General features: G+C 39.4%; 1 protein-coding gene across 1 annotated transcript in view; it reads left to right on the top strand.

The window, feature by feature from the left end:
• The window catches only part of wdr27 (WD repeat domain 27), a 32314-nt gene extending 12808 nt beyond the window's left edge, over positions 1-19506 (top strand). The window contains exons 17-24 of the mRNA XM_037466570.2: positions 482-603; positions 1603-1736; positions 2410-2504; positions 3037-3158; positions 5534-5631; positions 8237-8339; positions 10966-11064; positions 16372-19506. Coding sequence (XP_037322467.2) covers positions 482-603; positions 1603-1736; positions 2410-2504; positions 3037-3158; positions 5534-5631; positions 8237-8339; positions 10966-11064; positions 16372-16485 — 887 coding nt within the window. The 3' untranslated portion in view covers positions 16486-19506. The remainder of the gene's footprint in view (positions 1-481; positions 604-1602; positions 1737-2409; positions 2505-3036; positions 3159-5533; positions 5632-8236; positions 8340-10965; positions 11065-16371) is intronic.
• Positions 19507-20446: the final 940 nt, after the last annotated feature.

Genomic DNA, 20446 nt, shown 5'->3' with positions numbered 1-20446 from the left:
TATGAAAGACTGCTCACATTTTCCAAATATTCAATTTATCTGCCAGTTCTCTTTTACCAGAAAACGCATAGTTTGGTTAAATTCCAAAGCAGGGATTTAGGACATGGCGCTGGTTTTGCCAGACAGTAAAACCGAGGTGATGATAAAAAATGTAAGATAAAAAAAGGCACGGCTTTTGAGACAAACTAGGCTTTTTTTTTGATACACTCAGTGACCCTTGGCATCAAAGTAAACACAGTCAAAGAAAGGATAGACATAATTTTCACGCGCTTCTTTTGAACCTTGATGGCTTAAGTGCATTTGGAACACAGTCTCCGCAAAGGGGCAGCAGATATAAGAGGGCAGGAGTTGAGGTGACCAGTAGGTCACAACGTTCCTCCTCTCTTCACTCTGCCTGACTCTCTGAGCAGAACCATAAAAGCAAATGTTGCAGTTCCACGCTGTTTTAAAGATAATTTCCAACCTCTCTCTTTATGAGCAGGGCATGACAAGCCAGTGATCAGCGTGAGCTGGAGCCTCAACAGACAGTTGTGGTTGAGTGCGTCAGAAGACCAGTCTCTGCGAATCTGGACCCATGGCAGCCCGAAGCCAGCAATTACCATGGTAAATGTTCCATGCATCTGTAAATACAACCTTTTTTTATGGGTTTCATTCAGTCCCTATACCCGTCATTTTGAGCTTTACATATCCTATCTTAAGTCCGAAAGTTCAACTATTCACAAAAAAAGGCAAAAAACATACATAAAGGTATACAACAGGCCGGCTGTATACATTTACAGGCGCAAGACAGATGCATTTTTGTCTATAAAAACGATTTCAGGATTGTTCAATGTATTTTTGATATTCTACTATACTACACTTGTAGCTCAAATTTAACTACTACTGCAAATATCCCCAGGGAACTACAAATAGAAAACTAAATGTATTTGGATGATGAAATAGTGTCTTTCTTTGCTCACTGATTGAGACTTTGTCATTCAAAGCTTCTGCTCGACTTCCAAACTCGCATCATATGCAGACGCTTCTAACTTAATTGGGTATCACATTCAATGGGTCAGTCACAAGTGTTTGTCGTCCACCTTGGCAAATGTTGAAAAAAATGTGGTGGTCTCCCCATAGCTGATTCTTAGCAAATCTGCATTGCTCAACTCAGTGACTTGTTTTTGAGTTTGTCTGGGTCTGCCACATTTTATTGGTTTGGATTCTTGTGAAGGAACTTATCAAGAAATGCCTTGTGTTTTTAGAGACAAGAGTTCTGTCTCCATGAGACAGAATTACAAAGAGCTCGGCACAGTTTTACTTGAAAACTACAAAAGCACAAAATCACGTTGATTCATGTGGGTTTTCTCTCTCTCTCTCTCTCTCTCTCTCTCTCTCTCTCTCCCCCCATTGAGGGTGTTGCATGTGTCATTTTGAGCAATTAAACAGCCACAGTTGTGGACAGAATAGTGTTATAGCTTTTTATTGCTTAATGTATTCGGCCGTGGCTTAATTTGCGTTTTTGAGGCCTTTGTCTTTTTTTAACCTCAATGACGTTCCAAATAATTAAAAAAGAAAATGAAAAGATTAGTTTAATTTTTTTTCTCCTTTCTCTTCATTCAGGTCGACAGTATGTTCTCCAAAGCCATTAGAGGTGCTCAGTTTTATTACCTTGACAAATTTCTGCTTCTGGCATCTGGACACTCCCTATACTTGTACCTGTACAATGTGGACACCACGCGAGACAACATAAAAAGGTAATTACAAGGGATCATGCAGAAACTATTTAGCACTTATAAAAAAGAAACACTGATAGAAAGAGTCTGGTTTCTTTTAGAGAGCTATTTAACATAATGCCATATCTAATTGTATTGCACAATCACAATTATTGCAAGGTTGTGAGATGCCACTTTTCACCTTGAGTCGTCCATTTATTTTAGTTATGACAACTGACCTATGTACATTGATTGCCACAACATTGATTGCCACAACATTGCAATGCAGGAAGAAGGGAAATTTTGGATGCAGGGACTGATCTTTCCAGAGACTTATGTCCTCTGTGTAGGGCTTTGTTGCCTAAGATAGTTTTGTTACTGATATGACGAGGGTCTGGCTTTATTTAGCTGCTTCCACACACTTCCCTCTGCTAACACTCATTACCACCAGATTACTTGGCTGTGTTCTTTAAACTGTCGGGGGTTCATGCCGGAGACCATGGAAATGTATCTAAATGCTATATGTTTTTGTAGTGTATGTTGCTGTTTCATCTTGGTCCTTTTTAGGTAGTTGCATGCAGTACGTCTTCTGAAGAGAAACAGGAATAACAAAATTAAACATTTATGTTGAATACTCTTCGATAGAATTTTGGTCCTAATCCTAGTAACAATTACTGGTTTAGAAAAGGATGAATCTTCTTCTTTTTCTTGTTAGTTATCAGCAACGAAGTGTCCTCAAATTGGCAAGAAGCTTTACGACAACAGATACAGACATCACCACCTTGTCTGCAATCAACGATTTCTTCTCCTGTATCCTTTCTGTTGTTATGCCTGGTCTTGGTGCAGGAGGTGTTTTAGTTTTGACTGCACTGATAATGTGGAGAGTATCGTGAGTACATTTTTCCTCAGGGCTTCCAATGACAACTTTAGCAGTAAATCCTTCAGGTTTTTAGTTTTAAGGAATGTCTTTATTTGCCCTCCGTGTTGGCGTTTACGATGCATTTCTTTGTACAATAAATCAAGTAAGGCGTGTTGGGATGGGTTAAATCCTGTCTTGAGTAGCATTGCATTCATTTTTTTAACTTAATTGGTATTGAAAATGTATTTTTATCATTTTATTCAAAAAAACTTTGCTTAATATCTTTACTCCATTTAGTCGGATACGGTGTATTTTACATATCTTTGACAAAAACATATGTAAGTTATTGATCAGATACGTTTTCTTTGGTCTACAAATTACATTTTGAACTAAATCATCATAAACACTTTCATATCATGCATTTTCTCTCACCTATAGTTTGCAAATAACACATCTCAATACCTTTCTAAACAGCTATCCCAGACATTGTTCTGGTGTGTGGTTCGGATCGATCCCTTCAAGTTTTTGACATGAACAAAGGTATAGTCGCCTCAACGCTCCCGGATGCCCACAGCAGACCCGTCCACTGCATTACACAGAACAAGGTAGGACCACTTCATCATCTTTCACTTCTATCTATTGCCTGTCTGTCTCTTGTCCGTCAAATGACACAATATGTGAGGCCGAATACAGTACAGTAATACTATTAGATCACCATTCTTAGATTCTTCAGGGAGGAAAAACTGTGTAAAAAGTTTTTTGTTTCAGATATTGTCTTCGGAAACCTATTTTCTTACTGGTTGTTAAAGCTTACAACAACCTTTTGACCATTGTGAAGGGATAGACCCAAAGAAATCTCTTCTCTCCTAAGTCCAAATGATACTTAAACCTGACACACACGGCAAGGATTTGACTTGGCATCAATTGTTTGTGTGCGCCCCATCTTCCGTTTTAAGAAAGGGTCGACTATTTGGCAGATGTTACGGTCTTACATAAGACTTCTATGAGTGCCGGTGAGTCACGTAAGGCATACATCATCTTTGAGGGAATGAAAGTGTAAGTGTGGTGTAAATGAAGAAGTTCATGGTTGAAATAAAATAAGTAAAAACTATCCCAAAGTTTCCATGACAGACAGACAGGACATGCTATCATCACTATCATTCATCTTGCTGAGAGTTTAAACGTAAATCCCTGGAGCAGCAGGATTAGGACTGCAAAGAACTTGCTGTGGAGTTTGGATTAATGCTGTTCCATGATGCAGTTTGGGTTCACGTGGCGTTACTTAGATCACTGTCTTGGACCAATATGGGCCCAATTTGCTAGTGTCTAATAAGTAGACAACTTGGGCTTGTATCAAGAATAAAATGCTGCATCCTCACAATGAAACTCGAATTATTCGTAATAAAGTCACGCAAGTCTACATTTATTATTAACATTTCAGTGCAGCTATTAAATTGTTCTGTTTTCACTCCTTTTACAGTTGTATTAATGTTTGACAACTTTTGTCATTACAACAACATTCATTTTGATCATATAATTACGGAGAACTTGCTGATATACAGATGCTTATATAACTTATTGGAACAATAAAAAGTATATATTTGTGAGAGAGAAAGAGAAAGCAAGGAAGAGAGACTCATACCCACTGACCCGGGGGTATTGACCTGTGCATACTTGACACTCAAAGATAGCATGGATTAGCTGGACACACTGCAGCTAGTGGCATGGATTAAATGCATCAACTCATTCAACTGTGATGCACTGTTACACACAGCTGACCATACTCCTTCGACCATGAGGTTACTGCACATTATCACGCCAGCTATTGTGTGCCATCCGCTGTGGAAAGTCTGTTGTTTCAGCTTGGCTATTGCGTCAATGTGGGGTCCTCTGCACGGGCCTCCGGGGCCTTCGGGTGCTGCAGGATTAATACCTGCGGATCAGGGGGACTGCCCCTGCCCGGAGCATGCACACGCAACATCGGCCGTCCAGCCACTCTCCCGTTTGTGTCGGGAGGTGGACCAAACATCAGGAACTGCAGCATGTGAAGCAGCTTTTCCCACTTCAAGTTTCCATCGCCTCTTATGCAAAATTCAGCTGGAACTCATCAGACTAGAAGACTTCTCGGAAAATGGAACTGGAAATGTCCTTTCAGACTCCTGTTCTCACACTCTTAATGGAAGTCAAAACAAAAACCTTCTCTTTCTCTAATTTTTCCCCTCACACCACAATATTTCATCTTATGACTTGGTGTGAATGACATACATAGAACTTCTGAATCAATGTATGGCTTTAGAAAAGCATATGGTTTAAATGAGACAAATTAACATAAACTCCCATTTCAGTTTTCCCTTCCATCCTCAATGGGCTTATATCATCACTAAGAAGGCTCAGCAGAGCAGAGAGAAGACATTCAACCTGCCAAAGACAATGATGGTGCACTTCTACACGGCCATCATTGAGTCCATCCTCTGCTCCTCCATCACCGCCTGGTACGATGCAGCCACAGCCAAGGACAAGGGCAGGCTGCAGCGTGTCATCCGCTCTGCAGAGAGGCAGACAAAAAAACTGTTTGTATCCCTTACATCTGCCAGGAGGCTGAGGTCCATCATGACCAAGACCTCACGCCACACGAACAGTTCCTCCTTGTCGGCAGACGGGCTCAGAGACCGGATCCCCCACTGAATGCCATATATTTTTTTAATTGTATTTATATTTGGATTTTCTATGTTCTATGTTCTAATTCTAAATGTAACACCCATCATGACAATGTCCTCGTATGTCCAACATACTTGGAAATGTTTCTGATTCTGAATCTACAATGTATACTTGTGCTTTTACGGTGTAATAATGCAAACTGCATTAATAATATGAAAACTGTTTGCCAATTTTGGATATGCAGCAAAAAACCTTTTGGAGGCAGATTTTTTTTTTTTTCAGGTTGACAAGTGTTCATTAATTTATTTTTTGTGTACCACAGGGCTCCATGTTCAGTACACAGGCGGCAGATTCATACAACCTCTTCCTCACCAGTGCAGTCACCGATGGTGTGAAGATGTGGGACCTACGAACAATGAGGTTGGTTTCAGTATAGTCCATTAGTTTGGATTTGCATTTAATGCCATTTATATTTCAATATGAGCGGCCGTGTCCTGTATGTTTACATTTATTCAGTTTCTGCTGTTTCTTCACTTTTGTGATAATAGAAGGAAAATAATGTTCAAAACGTGTAAAGACACCTAAGGTGCCACCATAATTGCATACAGCAACTTAACCAAAACAATAAAGTATTGATTCATGTTGTACAATACATATTCAATATTGTATTGTTTCTTTAATTACATTTAGGAACTTTTGCTGATAGTGTTATCCTGACATAATTATTTAGATTACATTATTTTGGATGACCAAACTATGGATGACATAGTAAATAATGTGATAATTATTTACTATGTGTATATACTGTATATATTTGAGTTTCTAACAGAAGAGTGAAATTATATAATTTACTGTTATGAGAGGCCTCCCAAAGTTGTATACATGTAAATTATGAAGTGAACCAATATTGCTTTTAGTTCCTTGCTATTACTGGGAGGGAGACATTTCTTTTAATAACATGAAACATTTCTTAAACAAACATTCCTCAGTTAATGATTAAATCTGCAATTTTTTTAGTTTCCAAAAGTACGTAACTGAGAATTGTTTCGCTCAATATAGGGACAATAATTCAAGAAGGCCTTCTTGGATCTCAAAATGTTCTTTTTGGCCTGGTAGAAGGTATTTTTGAGTGTTTCATACTTTTATGTCTGAGACGGATTTCATGTTTAACTCAATCAAAACCATGTGTCTATTTGATAAATATTTTGACCTGGTCTTCACGTCTACTTCGGATCCTTAGAACTGTCATCAATGACCTTTGGAGTGAAAGGTATGGATGGATGAAAACAATATGTAGAATCAGGTTGAATTTTATCTTAATTTCTTTTCCCATTTAATTTGGGTTCTCTCTTTGATTGTCTTAACGTGTCTGTATTCACCCCAAAAAAAGAGTATTAGGTGCGTAATGTATTTTCTCTGCTGCTACTGGAAGTAGTTAAGTCAGTTCTGGGTATTAATGTTCACTAGAATATCCTCATGATTTAACAAGGCAATAAAACATTCCCTGGAAAAATGAGTTGCATGAGTAAACCGAAAGATGCTCATGTGGCTGCTCCTCATAAAAATGCAATTATTTTTATTTAAAGTAGATTTTTCTTTCAATTCTTAAAATACCCCTACAGTTCTAAAAATGACTTATATTTTTATTTTTTTTAGATTTTCTTGTAAGAATGTATAGCATGATACTGTTGCTGTCATTCAACCATTAAAAATGTAGGTTTCCTATCTAAACAGCTAAAAAAGAATAGCTGGTCCAACTTTATGGGCACCCAACATTAAGTTAGAGCTGATGCTAACTTAATGGCGTCATACAAAGCGCTGATTGCTGATGCTGTTTAGCTTGATGACTGACACTGAATGTCCAGGTGGAGTCAGTAACTGTAGGCTTCCACTCAAGAGAATCAGACCCTCTGATGCAGTCTGTGTTGGTCATCTCGAAAATCATCCCTTAGTCTAAATATCCCTTAGAGTAGTAATAGTCCCTTTTCTGACCTAGAAAGTGTTTATTCTAACTTCTTAAACTGTTTCTTATCAGTGTGATAATGTTATCCAGAAATGCTGAGGGGGATTGAGAAACAGATGCCTCTCATCAATCTTGCTTTGCATCAAAAGGAAAATAGATTTTAACCATATTTTTCATGTGTAGCTGTTAAACAGGAGTTAGGGGCGCGTTGCTTTGCCATTCCAGCATTTTTTAAACTTCAGAAAGTTAGGTTCCATTGCTTACTATTATTTAGCTTGCTCATCGTACTGGGTATATCAAATGTCTTTATAAGCACCTTTAAATATGACCTACTTTTAGCCCGGTTAATGACATTAGCATGGGGATGTCAAAGACATGCTCTCACTGTCAAAGCCCTGCCAACATGCCAGCCCCCACAGAGACCCTCGCTGAGCGAGCTGTTAGAGGCATTGTAAAGACATTACATGCTGTTGCAAAGCCAAAGAAACTGCACAGAAGTTGCATGAGGGGGCCGTTCATCATCTAGTAACTTCTCTTTCCTTTATTTTGCTGTAGTCACGCTGAACTACTTTTCTTCTGCTGGGTGCTGAGGTTTTTCATAACCTACAGGGTGGCATTTTTCTCCTTGTTAATTCCTGCAGGAGTTCACCATACTATATAGACTTTCAATCTCCATCTGACATCCAAAAACATCACAACATACCACTGTATTCATGTGTGAAACTCTATTCCTTCCCATTCCCAGTGTGGACCAAGTGTTTTTTTTTTATTATTCTACATTTTTTTTGTCACTTTCTATTGCAAATTTCTTGGCACACTTAATTCATGGTAAAATAATTGAAATTATATTTTTTATACAATATATAAATATATATTAGGTGCTCCTGATAGGACCATTACGATGAAATAACCCAGAAATGATGATGTTTTTAATCCTGATGGTTTAGAGCAACTAAGATTGTAATATGTCATTCACAGTCAAATAGTGAGTCCTTCCTGAACATCATGTTGCGTTAACCTTGATAACATAATATCTCACCACTGCGTTCATCTCTTCCTCAGGTGTGTACGGCGTTATGAGAACCATGTAAATCGCTGCCATCCGTGCTCTTCAGCCATATCACCGTGTGGCCGGCTCATTGCCTCAGGTTCTGAGGATAACTGTGTATGTAGACATTTTTTTGTTCAGCACAATTGTTTAATTAAGGCTTTTGCACATCAAAGCCAAAAGTGGTTGGTTGTATGAGTTCAGAACACTAGCTTTTGCAAATTTACAAAAAGGTTGAAGGGTAATGTGGCATTTAAAAGTATCAGTAAGATAACACATGTACTTCACATACTACCATTTGTGTTTCAGTGTAGTTGTACTTTAACCAGAAGTATTCTGACCAAAGTAGAAGATATGGGATATACCTTAGGTTGTTTATAACTCTGCCTAATAAAGCAGATGGGAAACAGGAAAATACCAGCATTTCTTTATCAGCTTCACCTCCATTTAAGGTGAGAACTGTTTGTGCTTGACTCATAGATTTTTATTTGGACTCAAGCCTTTTTCCATGAAAAATTCAACATTCATGTTGAAGCAGAACTATTTAATTGCTTTTCCAGACAGTAGCTTATACTTGCTTTCAAGAGGTTTTTAGAAGGCTGCCTCCCTTTTGCTTATCCATCTCTCTTTCTGTACGTGCTTATGGAAAGCAATGGAATAATATATGCATCCCGCTGGTTATTATTAATTATGGGGACTCAGCACAGCACGGACATTTGAGAGCATCTCTGTCGAGATCAGACATTTCCAACGTTTCTTGGAAATCTGTTGAGTATATGGTAGTTAGCTACACCATATTTATTTGTAGCTGGGCTGAGACTTCCATAAGCCAGACACATTTGTACTTGTCCAAATATATCAAAAAGCAATAATGGAAAAAAACCCTAAAGACTACCTAGATCATGTTTCACATTTTCCAAAAACACAAGGCCAAAAACAATCAAGTGGAATATTATTTCAGTGTGGTCAATATTAACCTTTTATTCGTTCAGTATTATCCCTGCTCTCTGCTTCAGTTACAGTTGATATAAGCTGATACATCTGGGGATCCATGTTATATTAAAGCATTCCTGAAAGAACGTCTTTCTTTCAAGTATTTAATGCCCCGCACCACACACGTCACATGCTTTGGACAGGAGACACTCTACCCATAGGCCGTTCAAACAGAGCTCACTTTTGAAGGTTTTAGGGAAACATAATACAAAACAGCTGCAGGAATCTGATGAGTCGTCCTCTGGTAACAAACATCTCTGCATCTGTTTGTATCTCTACTCATGCAGTGAAGCACACAAATGGGTCTTAAAACTCACTGATTGTATTTGGTTTGTACTGTGCTAACAAGCTAAGGAAACATTCGATAGCTACATTATATCTCATGTTTCGTTTCAGTTTGAAGATTATTCTAATATGCATATACAAGCATTTTACAAATGTCTTATTGTGTACCGAAGACCAAAATATAAATTATATAAAATTATAATAAATTAATCAATTCAAAACAATTTTCAAAACTAACTTAAATGAATTCTCAGTGCTGAGTATAACTCTCTTAAAACTTCCAAATGGAGAGAACGACATATTTCACTCTATAACAAAAATATGTTAAATAAAGGTCACAATGTCGTAACCCTAGATCTTCTCCTCACAAGCACACATTCACCCACTGGAAATTTGTGTGAGCAAAGGCGGCATGCCACATTCCCTCGGTCACCAAGGAGGAAAGGAACATATTAGTGTAACTTGCCCAACGAGGATTCCAGTACAACACAACCGACCCCCCCCCCCCTCCTCGCCTCCACCAACCATACCCTTTTCACTCTTTTTTTCAGGGTTGTCCCAGCAAACACAGATCCTGAAAAATGGGGCGTTAACCCACGTTATACATATGTCCTTTACTCTCAACCAACCAAACATAGTTGCCAACTCCGTCTCGCTGTTTTTATTCATGGCCGACAGTGGGAGGGTCTTTTAGAGCCTTTTTATGGGCTTGGAAGATGCACTGACAAAGCCAAGGCGTTTCTTGGATAGGGCTTTAACGACCGCGCCAACCCGGGAAGCACACCTTCAGTGCGTCTAATGGGGGCCGTCACTTCACCACAACACGCCAACACGCAAACTGGGCAATTTCCCCACATGGGGTGGAATACAAAAAGCATCCAGATGTTTGACCTTGAACCTAAAAAAAGTCTTTGAGTTTTTACGTTGTAAAGGAGGGATTTGGTCATCTACACATCGATGAACATGGGGCAATGACGGGGCGGTCAGTGCACACTCTCTCTTGGCTGAGATTGATGCAACCAGCAGCATCTTCAATGATAACGCCTTCAGATAGTCTAAGATCCTTCACTAAAGACTAGAGTAGATGGCAGTTTGCATTGCAGGAAGGAGGCGCGCTTCACTGGAAAGTAAAACAGGAGTATATATGGGAAAATGCTTTATTATTTCCTCCCAAAAATCAATTGACTGGAAAATCTGCATGTTAATCACTGCATGTGTACAGAGTGGGCTTTGTATGTACGTGCTGTGGCAAAAACTCAACTTGAACAGAAACCCTAAAGTTTTGGAAAGTGGAAAATGATGCCTGGTCTGTTCAGGTCTGCTTGTGTCTTTCTGTTGACTTTTTTTGTGGTTTATCATATTTCATTTGGGCATCTTGTTCAGTCTGAAAAATGATTGTGAGAAATATATATTGAGCAGGTAAATATTGCATATTTACTGTTAATACCCATCTCATTTATTTCAGGCATACATTTATGACATACGCAGCAGCAGCTACCTCCACAGACTTCAAAAACACTCTGACACAGTGCTTAGTGTGGCTTTCAATCCTGCCACACCTGAGGTAAGAGCTTGTCTTTAGTTTTCATCTTTGGGGTTCTAGTATCTCCTTTCTCTTGTTACTGCTTAAACATGAATGTAATGCCTGTTCCAGAACAACTTATCTAACAAAAGGTATGTTCCTCTAAACACCAATGTCGATATTATAGTAAACTGACATCAAATATGAGCCAGCTGACGTAAAACCATAAATTCTGTTTAGCTTTCAGAGGTTGAACTGATCTTAATCTGTTATAAACCCCCCAGGGGACATGCAAACAGGAAAACGTGTTAATTTGTCTTTTCCCTCCAAACAGAAATGTCAATCTGTTTGATTGACATTTAAAAAAACAAAACAAGGATGGTTGAAAATGAATGTGATCAATTAGAAGACAATTGTGAACTCTTACTATAATTGCAATAATTCCATCATCCAAGTCTGGCCATATTTCTCTAAAAATGTTCAAACTTGTACAAACAATCAAAGAAACGTTCTGTTGTTCAGTGTAATGTCTTTTATTTCCTGGATATAACAGTCAGATCTTCTTCATGGGTCACTAACCATCCCCAACTGCAAGAATTCAGAAGTATGTGTAGAAATTGGCAGGCTCCAGTCCTGCAGCAAATTAATGAGCCATGATAGGTTTCCCTACTTTAAGAATAAAAGCATGATAGACATAATATGCTATCCTGACATACGTTTATGTTGCGATGACACTTAAACTCTAATTGAGAAACAATGAATGAATGAAATGAACAAATTTGAACAATGCAGTACTTCAAAATACTTTTAGCCTTTATGTTTGCAGTTTTCTACCAGAAATAGCTCACCATGACAAAAGGAGGGCCTTCTCATACTAACCAATATTCGATACTGCCGTTAACTGTCTGCTCTAATGTTTCCAAAGCAATTTTCTGAATGCAATTAGCACGCAGCTGCATAGGCATTCACCACTGCACAGCGGCTCTTTTGTCTGTTCACCCCAAGGGAAAAGGGCTGTTTGTGATCAGTGACTGAAAACAGCATTCACTGCGGCCTACCTTTCTCAGGACCTTTTAGAGAAAGCATGGAAGTAAATCTGTGTCATCGGATTTTGAAAGAAAAACGTGATTTAATTTCTAGCACTGAATATTGATGCATTGAAATTATGTATCTGAATGTTTTTCAACGTTAAAATATTCAACTGCAAAAAATTCAACCGAATAGCTTGTCGAAGGATCTCAGCATCATTAAATGAATTCCAAACTAGAAGAAAAGGCGTATTCTGACCGGCTGTACGCTCTCCTTTAACTTCTGTCTATTACTGAATCTTACACACACACAAACCACACTGATGGCATAAAGAAGAGTTAAAGCCCTGTTATTATTGAACATGGCTACATTTTGCTCTTTTTGCTTGACGCACGCTCCTGATCTTGATTCTAGAATCGATTGCTCTTCCTGGGGTTCCCGGATGTTGCGCTTGAATTTTTTGCGGTTGAATTTTTACAGTTGAATTTTTTGCAGTTGAATTTCTTGCAATTGAAAATTTTAACGTTTAATTATTTGCGGTTTAATTTTTTGCAGTTGACTTTTTTAACGTTGAAAAACGTTCAGATACGTAATATCAATACATACCGTAAATATGCAGCCAGATCAACGATGACTACAGAAAAAACGGTTACTGGGTCACAGTAGAAAATGGAAATTCAAGGAACTGTGCTCCATTTGGGATACGCAGACTCCAGGATTGTCTCATCTCAAGCTGTCAAAAGCTCATATTTCATTGTTCAGCAGTGGACATTTCTTAGTAGCATTTGCCTACGGTCATCCAATTTAGAAGTGGATTTTCTTTTTAGGGGGTGTCCTCCCTTAGTTTCTTGTCATTGGATTGTCTTTAATGCTGACAAAATAATTTAATTTGATTTAATATAAACAATAATAAATGTTGTTAAAACCTCCTTTTCTCCCGTTTTGACGTTGGAGTTTTAACTGGTTACCTTTTTGTTTTTCAGCATCACAAAAAGTCAAACTATATATTGTTTGTGGTTTAAAATATGCAAACAATAATTAAGGAGAACAAGGTTTCCCGAGGTTTAAGGAACTGCACTCTCCTCTCTCTCTCTGAGACACCGCCACGCAATTTCTAAATGCAGTTTATGTTTATTGAAAGGGGATATTACTTTAAACTAAATAAAGTAAATGCAGTAAAAACCCCTCCTATGCCGTTGCAGGACTTTGACCGCTTATTGACACAAGCAGCTGTCTTCTAAAAGTTAACATGTTCTATATTCCAAACTAGAAGATTGAAGAGTGAATCATCTCACTGGCTTTCACGCTCAGTGCTTCTCGTGTGTCCATGTCGGTCCATGTGTCATCTTTGCTCTTTGCAGGCATAGCATGCACCTGGCATTTCCACAAGACATTTTTTTCTTCTCATTTGTGGCCATCTGTCATCTGAAAAAGCTATCCACATCCCTTAGACCTTTTAAAATATTTGATCTGTTTCCGTTTTTGTCGGACCCAAGAGAACACACCGCTCTCCTAATACTGTTGCTGCCAGACAGCAAATACAGAGGTGAACTTTGCTGTCTGCTTGAGAATGTCACATTAGAGTGGGACACAGACTGAGCTGAGACAGTCTCTCTGAAATCAACACAGCTTGAAGGCAATGAACAGGAAGTGAGGAAATGAAGAGTTTGGGTCCAGTTGCAAAGTCATTTTTCTGTGCCAAGCCTTTGACAACAGCATTTTCTCTGTTGACCAGAGTTAGTTGGTTTTTGTTAATAGTGTCGTAATTTCTTTGCCTCACTACCCAAAGTATGAGACTCTTTGAAATAAATGATATTGGAAAGACAAATAGCGTTCTGTTGTGTGCAGCTTTAATGCACTAGGGTACACTTATGGCATTGACACAAAACGATCAGCTAACACATGTTAGGTGTATAAGGACACAACCTGAGGGTCTATCTATCCCCAGATATTCCGTGCACTCTGTGCATAAGTCGCCACCAAAACACCTCTAGCAACAACAGACTACATTCTTTCCACTGATGTTGTAAGCTTATCGAACTGTTGACGCTTTTAACCGCCCGCTCCTTTTCCCATCACTGTTGTGTGTTCTTCTTCCGCTCTCATCATATACAGTACAGAACATCCTGGTATGCTGGCATTTGTCTAGTCTGCGGTGATGAATGATGGCCTTTGGGAGGGAAAACACATTGCTCCTTATTCCTTCAAAGCCTCAACCTTTTTCATCAATTTCTGCAGACGGTCAATTTCTTTTGTCTAGAATGCCAACATTTGACATAGAGTTTTCTCCACTGGGAATCTAACCCAGATTGTATTCATAATCACAATTTTCGTTCTTGCTTTGAACAATTGATTTGTGGTATTTTTTACAATGTGGTTTCGAGCCTGCACCACTGACAATAACTTTACAATTATGTAACATTTGTGACACGCCATGCAAACTCAATCGGATTTACGATCGCAGAGTGGCTAATCTGTTTTGAATAAGATGTAAATGTACTGTTTCACATGCACGACCTATGATTAAATTATCAAAACTCAAACGATGCATGAGGACAAGCTGCATTGTGAATAAATCTTCTAACAGAAACACGTTTAAGAAACTGTTTCCTAGAAGAGGATGGTGAGGAAAGACACATAACTCACTTGTGATGGCCCAGCATGACCCCTTTCTGAATGTCTACAGTGAATCAGCTCACAAGAGGTATTGACTGCTGAGCTTAAAGGTCACCCAAAGTCATCAGCCCTCATCAGCTCAGCTTGCTTAGACCTCACTGAACAAAGGTTGAAGGTTGCAGAGATGGAATGTGTCAGTTTACAGATGTTTGCCGCAAGTGCATGGCTTTAAAAAGAAATCTGTTTATGTTGCTTTCACCTTTTTTAGAACATGTGTAATTTAGCTTCACCACGTCGTTGCATGTTTACATGGAGAGGATAGTTGATGAATGGAGCTGTAGTTGCCAGCGGATCTGATCTTTGACCCTCTTATGTTTTAAGTAGCTATTTTCGAAGCCTGGGGGCAGGACCCAGACAGCTTGGCTATTGTTAGTAAAGGTCATTAAGCAGGTGGTCATGGAGAAGGAAGACTTCTTGACAATAGAAAAGCCAGTTAAATGAGTTTCATGGGAGTGTCTCAAAAATGAATAAATTGAAAATAGAACTTTGTGAACAAATGCCTTGAACAATGAGTTTTCAATCATATCATATTCTCTACTTTGAGAACATCACAAGCCTCATTCTGAGCCCCAAATAGAGGGATGAGATAATGGTCTCTTCTAAAAAGAAATTTATTGAAGAAATTATTCTGTACATGGGCACCTGTGTCTTATGTGTTGCTTAAATGGCTGTTCACGTTGAGGGTGGATGGTTGTTCATTGCTATGTGGGTGTCTTATTCCTTTTTAAGCCATTGACTCACCATAACAATCACTGGCAGGAACCTCAAGATTAAGCAACATTATTTTATAAAGGGCTGGCCATGAGGCTTTCTCTTTATATGCGATTCATGGCAAGTATTTAAAATCAGGATTTTTTTTACGAGAAACCCAGTTGACCTTGGTAATGCTAGTCCTTTTCTAATGAAGCAAGTGCTATTATGCAACTTGGACCTCTAAATAGAGTCGTAAAAGTGACGTTTGCCACTGCAGTTCCAGGAAAATGTTGAAAGCTACGATATTTTAACTCTACATCTACATGCACAGGCTGAACCCCTTAACAGGAGCTTAGTCAGCCAATCAGGTTGTGACTAGCCAAGCGTGTGCAGACCCCCACGGTACATAAGGGTGCACACTGCTGTCTGCTCCTCTACACCTACCGTCGTAGCGACAGGGCTGTGGGGCCCCCTTGGAAAAGGCCTCCGACGATTCTTTCATATATATATTCGTTTTTCTTAAAGTGGCTGTGTTTAAGATTCTAATGATGGATAGAACTAGAAGATGGATAGAACTAGAAGAGATGCCCCCTGCTGGACACAGAGAGATTGGATACTTATAGACACGACTGCCTTGGCTTTGCTTGGCAGAGCCGGAGGTTGCCGCCTGGTCCTTCCACAGAAGTGCAAGCCCAGCAGCACATAAGACACAGACTGAAGAAACTCAAAGCCGTGGATTTGGTTGCTCTGGTTCACTCTTACCACAGCAAAGCATCAAATAGAAGGGTGTGAAGGGATCCCCCTGTTGCCGGCATGAAATTGTTCCGGACCTGGCAAGCCTGTGTCTGAACTGAACACCGGACAGAGTCCAGAAAGGGGCGGGGCCTGTGGGAGTTTGAACCACATGTGTAAAAGCTAACCATGTGGCTTGTTTTTCTTTGTCTTTCCTAGCTGCTAACTGGGACCCTGGATGGGAAGCTGAGGCTGTTTCAGTCAAGCAGTGGGGCCCTTCTGTGTCATGACACCAGCGCCGCTGTGCACAGTGTCCCCAACATGACTGTGTAATTACAGCGGGCTGCTGCAAGGACCATGCAGGTTTTATTAAGGCAGATCCACCCCCCTGGCTAAGACTTTAACCACATAGTGGGGTTGCTTTCAGTTATTGGTTCACTAAGGATCAAAAATAGAAGTTTGAAGAGTATGTGTTTTTTCTTGTTGTATGTGTCTGTTGTGTTGTGTAAATTAACTAGTTAATTTCGGCATATCTTTGTAAAACATCCAGCATGTACATCATTTGATCTCTTTTGGCCGGGATTTGAAAGGGATATCAGTGGTGTCTTTCATTATATTCATTTAACGATATTATTGCCGTGAGATGATGATGATGATGATGATGATGGAGATATGTTCTCAATTACAGATAATTACAGCTAACTTTGCCAAAAAAAATGGAATCAGTATTCCCATCTGTTTGTCCATATTCTGGATGGTGAAGCGTCAGATTTTCTTTCTTCAGTATGTGGAACAGATGTAGACCTTCATCATATGGCTGGGACGACAGGTCAGCACACAGAGCTATGACATCAACTGGGTGCAACCCATTTGGCTGCCAGACACACAGATGCAACTACTGTTCATACTGACACACCCGCCCGCATTGTTTAGGTTGTACATATACTCTTCACGCCCACAGTCGCAACAAAATGTTTCACTACGACTGACACCAACTATGCAGCTGTAATAGAACAGAATAAAAAGGAAGGACTCTGACACTGTGAAATGTACAATTACAAGGGCAACATTGGTAATATATAAAGTAACTTTGTATATTGTATTTACGTTCTTGTCATTTTGGAAACATGTCAAGTTTGTCATTCAAAACCATTGTTTTATGTTTCTATTCATGATCTCCATATGATTTATTCTTGTTGTTGCCAGTTACGCTACTTTGTATCGTAGCATGTGTAATACTATTATTACTTCTCTAACATTCTGCAAACTTGGTGGTCAGCGAACAAACAATGAAAAATGGTCCCTGATATGAGGGGGAACCTAAACTCCAACTTTGAGTTGCTAGTTTTAGTTTCAAAACAATAATTTTCCTCACAATGTCTTCTTCAATAGTTTCTATACTGTTTTGTATTATTGTTGTGTTATACCTGTGCACTGCCTGGTCAAAACATGCTTGTTTAGAACAGGCCCAATGCTATGCCCGTGATGACACAAATTTTGCACCCAACGCTGCACTTCCTTCGGTCCTGAGCCGTACACCTGCCACGCCTCAGTAGCATGAAAAAGCAGAGCCAATATTCTGGTTCATGAGGAAAAGACTTTCAAGGTAGACAACATAGGCCTGGGACCCCAGATGGAAAGGGTTCTAAACAGCTATAGTGTTTTTTAGAATGAAGCATGTAGGAACATTATTGCATTGTGACTATTTTAACCCGTCGCTCCCAAAAATACCTTCTATAATGTGTTATTGCTCATTAAACTAGCCATGCCATGTTGTTCTCATTGATCTATTAGTTCGGTAAACATTTTCAAAATGTGTTGATGGTTTCAATCACTAGCTTTAAGTGTTCTTTAGCACAGCAAGTTGGCTTAATGTTCATTTGTAAATGATGGTCCCAATTAGAGAAAAAAAAGGTTTCATGAACGTTAGAGAGTAGAAATGATTTGGCTCAGCTTAAAATGTCTTATTAGGCTCTGGGTTGTAGCTTATATCCAGTCTCCTGTCTCTTCTGGTTGCCAAAAAAAACTTGTGGGATTGGTGCACGTTTTTTTTACAAACAAAAAATAGCACCTGCTTTTTCCCCGATACGCTGCCATTATTGCATTTCTAACCCACAGCTGTCTCAAATGAGGCTAATGGAAAACTTTACATAAATGCAATGGAATGAAATTTTAAGCTCATTCATACCACGTCCGTGGCGGAAAGATATTGTAGTTGACGCATTATCTGACGCTGATGTTCATGATAGAAAGAAAAATCCACTAATAGGCTGCCTTTCCTTCCTCAGACACAGCAAGATTTGACCGCTTTTTTGTCCCCTGTCCAATATTCCGTGTTTGATTGACTCTGTCCTTTTGGACGGTGTGCTTTGACTAATACCGAGGCAAACTGTCTGTGCACATCTACTTTCAGCCAGAACAGATAAAACATACACCTATGAAGTTGCAGAATATGATATGATGAGGATTTCATACATACATACATTATGCTTGTATGTAGGAAGGCATAAAAATATAGGTATGCATTGGCATAGTTGAGTATGGCCTGTCATGATGAGCTTTAGTGTTCCTGCAAGCAGAACAGTCTGCTGGAACAAAACATATTAAATTGTCTTTGGAGTAAATTTATGTAGCCACATTCCTCCTCTATGTGTGTGTGTGTGTGTGTAAGCACGTCTTCTTGTCTGTGTGAGGTTGTCTTTTGGAGGCCCTCCCTGCACATATCACCAGTGAAGAATTATGTATGTATGCTTGGAAATAAAGAGAATTCAAGGATAGACACACCCACACATCATAACGCAAGCTGATCCAAATTTTGATATTTTTTAAATATTTTGACCCAGAGAACTAAGTCTACGGCCAACTTTTCAGAGTACAAGGACTTTGTGTGTCAGCACTGAAAAAATCAGAGTGTCACAGTGTTCTTCATTTCGCATCTTTGCATCAAATACAGCTGGAAAAATGTCTGTAGGGGTCTGAAAGCTGGGCCTGAATCTGAATCTGAATGCTTTACTTTAACTCTCTAAATAATGAAAACAAAGATATACATCATGAAGCACAAGTTTTTTAACGATCCCGAAAGACCTCTCAGGATCTCTGCTCCTTTGTTTTCATGAACCCAGAGCAAGTGGGGAGCTGAATATTTGTGCACATGTCAAGAACTGCTGTTATATAGCTTTGAGCCTTGGTACAGCACCAGTCAAAAGTTTGGACACACATTCTCAATCAATCATTTTTTTAAAGTTGACATTAGAGTGATAATGTTTGACATGACGACGTTTGTTTTGTTGCTGACCGGTATGACAAAACAATTATTTAGCTTAAAGTCATCTTTCACACACATTACCAATTCGGTAACCGACCACATGACCTCTGCCCCATAACGGCTTGTCATGTATGAAGCAAATTGGTGCAACAATTGCTCATTCCTTCCCACATGGTGCTTTATAGCGGCAGTCAGCAGAGGCAGCATCTGGGACACCTCCCATTGTCCCAACAGCCCCAAAGACCGGTTGTCCGGTGACAAGAGCCTCCTCCCCTCAATGAGAACTGCCATTCACTTTCAAGGCCTCGGGGAAGGATTCCTTTGAGCCTCTGGATCACTCCTCTCTGAAGGCGTTTTTTTTTGTTGTTGCTTTAACTGACCTCAGCTAAGAAAGAGTGTGATGTAACCTCCCTGTTGATACGCACCAGTTGCTTGATGCTTTGTGCTTGCTGCAGCAACGCTACTCTCCAACCAAATGGCCCCCTTGTTTCAGGTCTAGGGTTATGCAGCCGGATGCTTTTTGTCTCCTACCCCATGAGGACGAAATGGGGCAAAAATTGGTATGCTATGTTGAACACTTAGCCCCAATCAAATGCACCAAACGGCTGTTTGTGTTCTTCTAGGGAATGTGGTGTGCAGGGTGTCTACTGCTATGATTGGGCTGTTTTATGGGGGTGAATGAATGCCTGTGTTTATGGGACAGTATTACTTGTAAATTCCAGAAGATGGGTTCCCCCTGAACTCATAGAAGTAACGCACTGAAAGTGACATGTGTGTTTTGAAGTACAACCTTTTGTTTTACGTGGCTGGAAACGGATCAAAGCATTATGAGACCCGTCAAACCGCTTCCCTAAAAAGCTAATGGGAATAAATTGCTGCTTTTCCCTTCAGGACGATATTTTGTAAAAGAAAGGAATTATTACTAAGACAGTACAATAATAATGATACTGTTGTTTTAACTGGTTAAAATGACAAAGTTTGCCAGGAATAGGGCACATGTGCTGCCTTCTTTATGTAACTCACATTTGT

Source organism: Pungitius pungitius, chromosome 13 (assembly GCF_949316345.1).
Source record: "Pungitius pungitius chromosome 13, fPunPun2.1, whole genome shotgun sequence".
Classification (NCBI taxonomy): domain Eukaryota; kingdom Metazoa; phylum Chordata; class Actinopteri; order Perciformes; family Gasterosteidae; genus Pungitius; species Pungitius pungitius.
The sequence above is the reverse complement of the archived record's forward strand: the minus strand, read 5'-3'. Positions and strand labels throughout refer to the sequence as shown.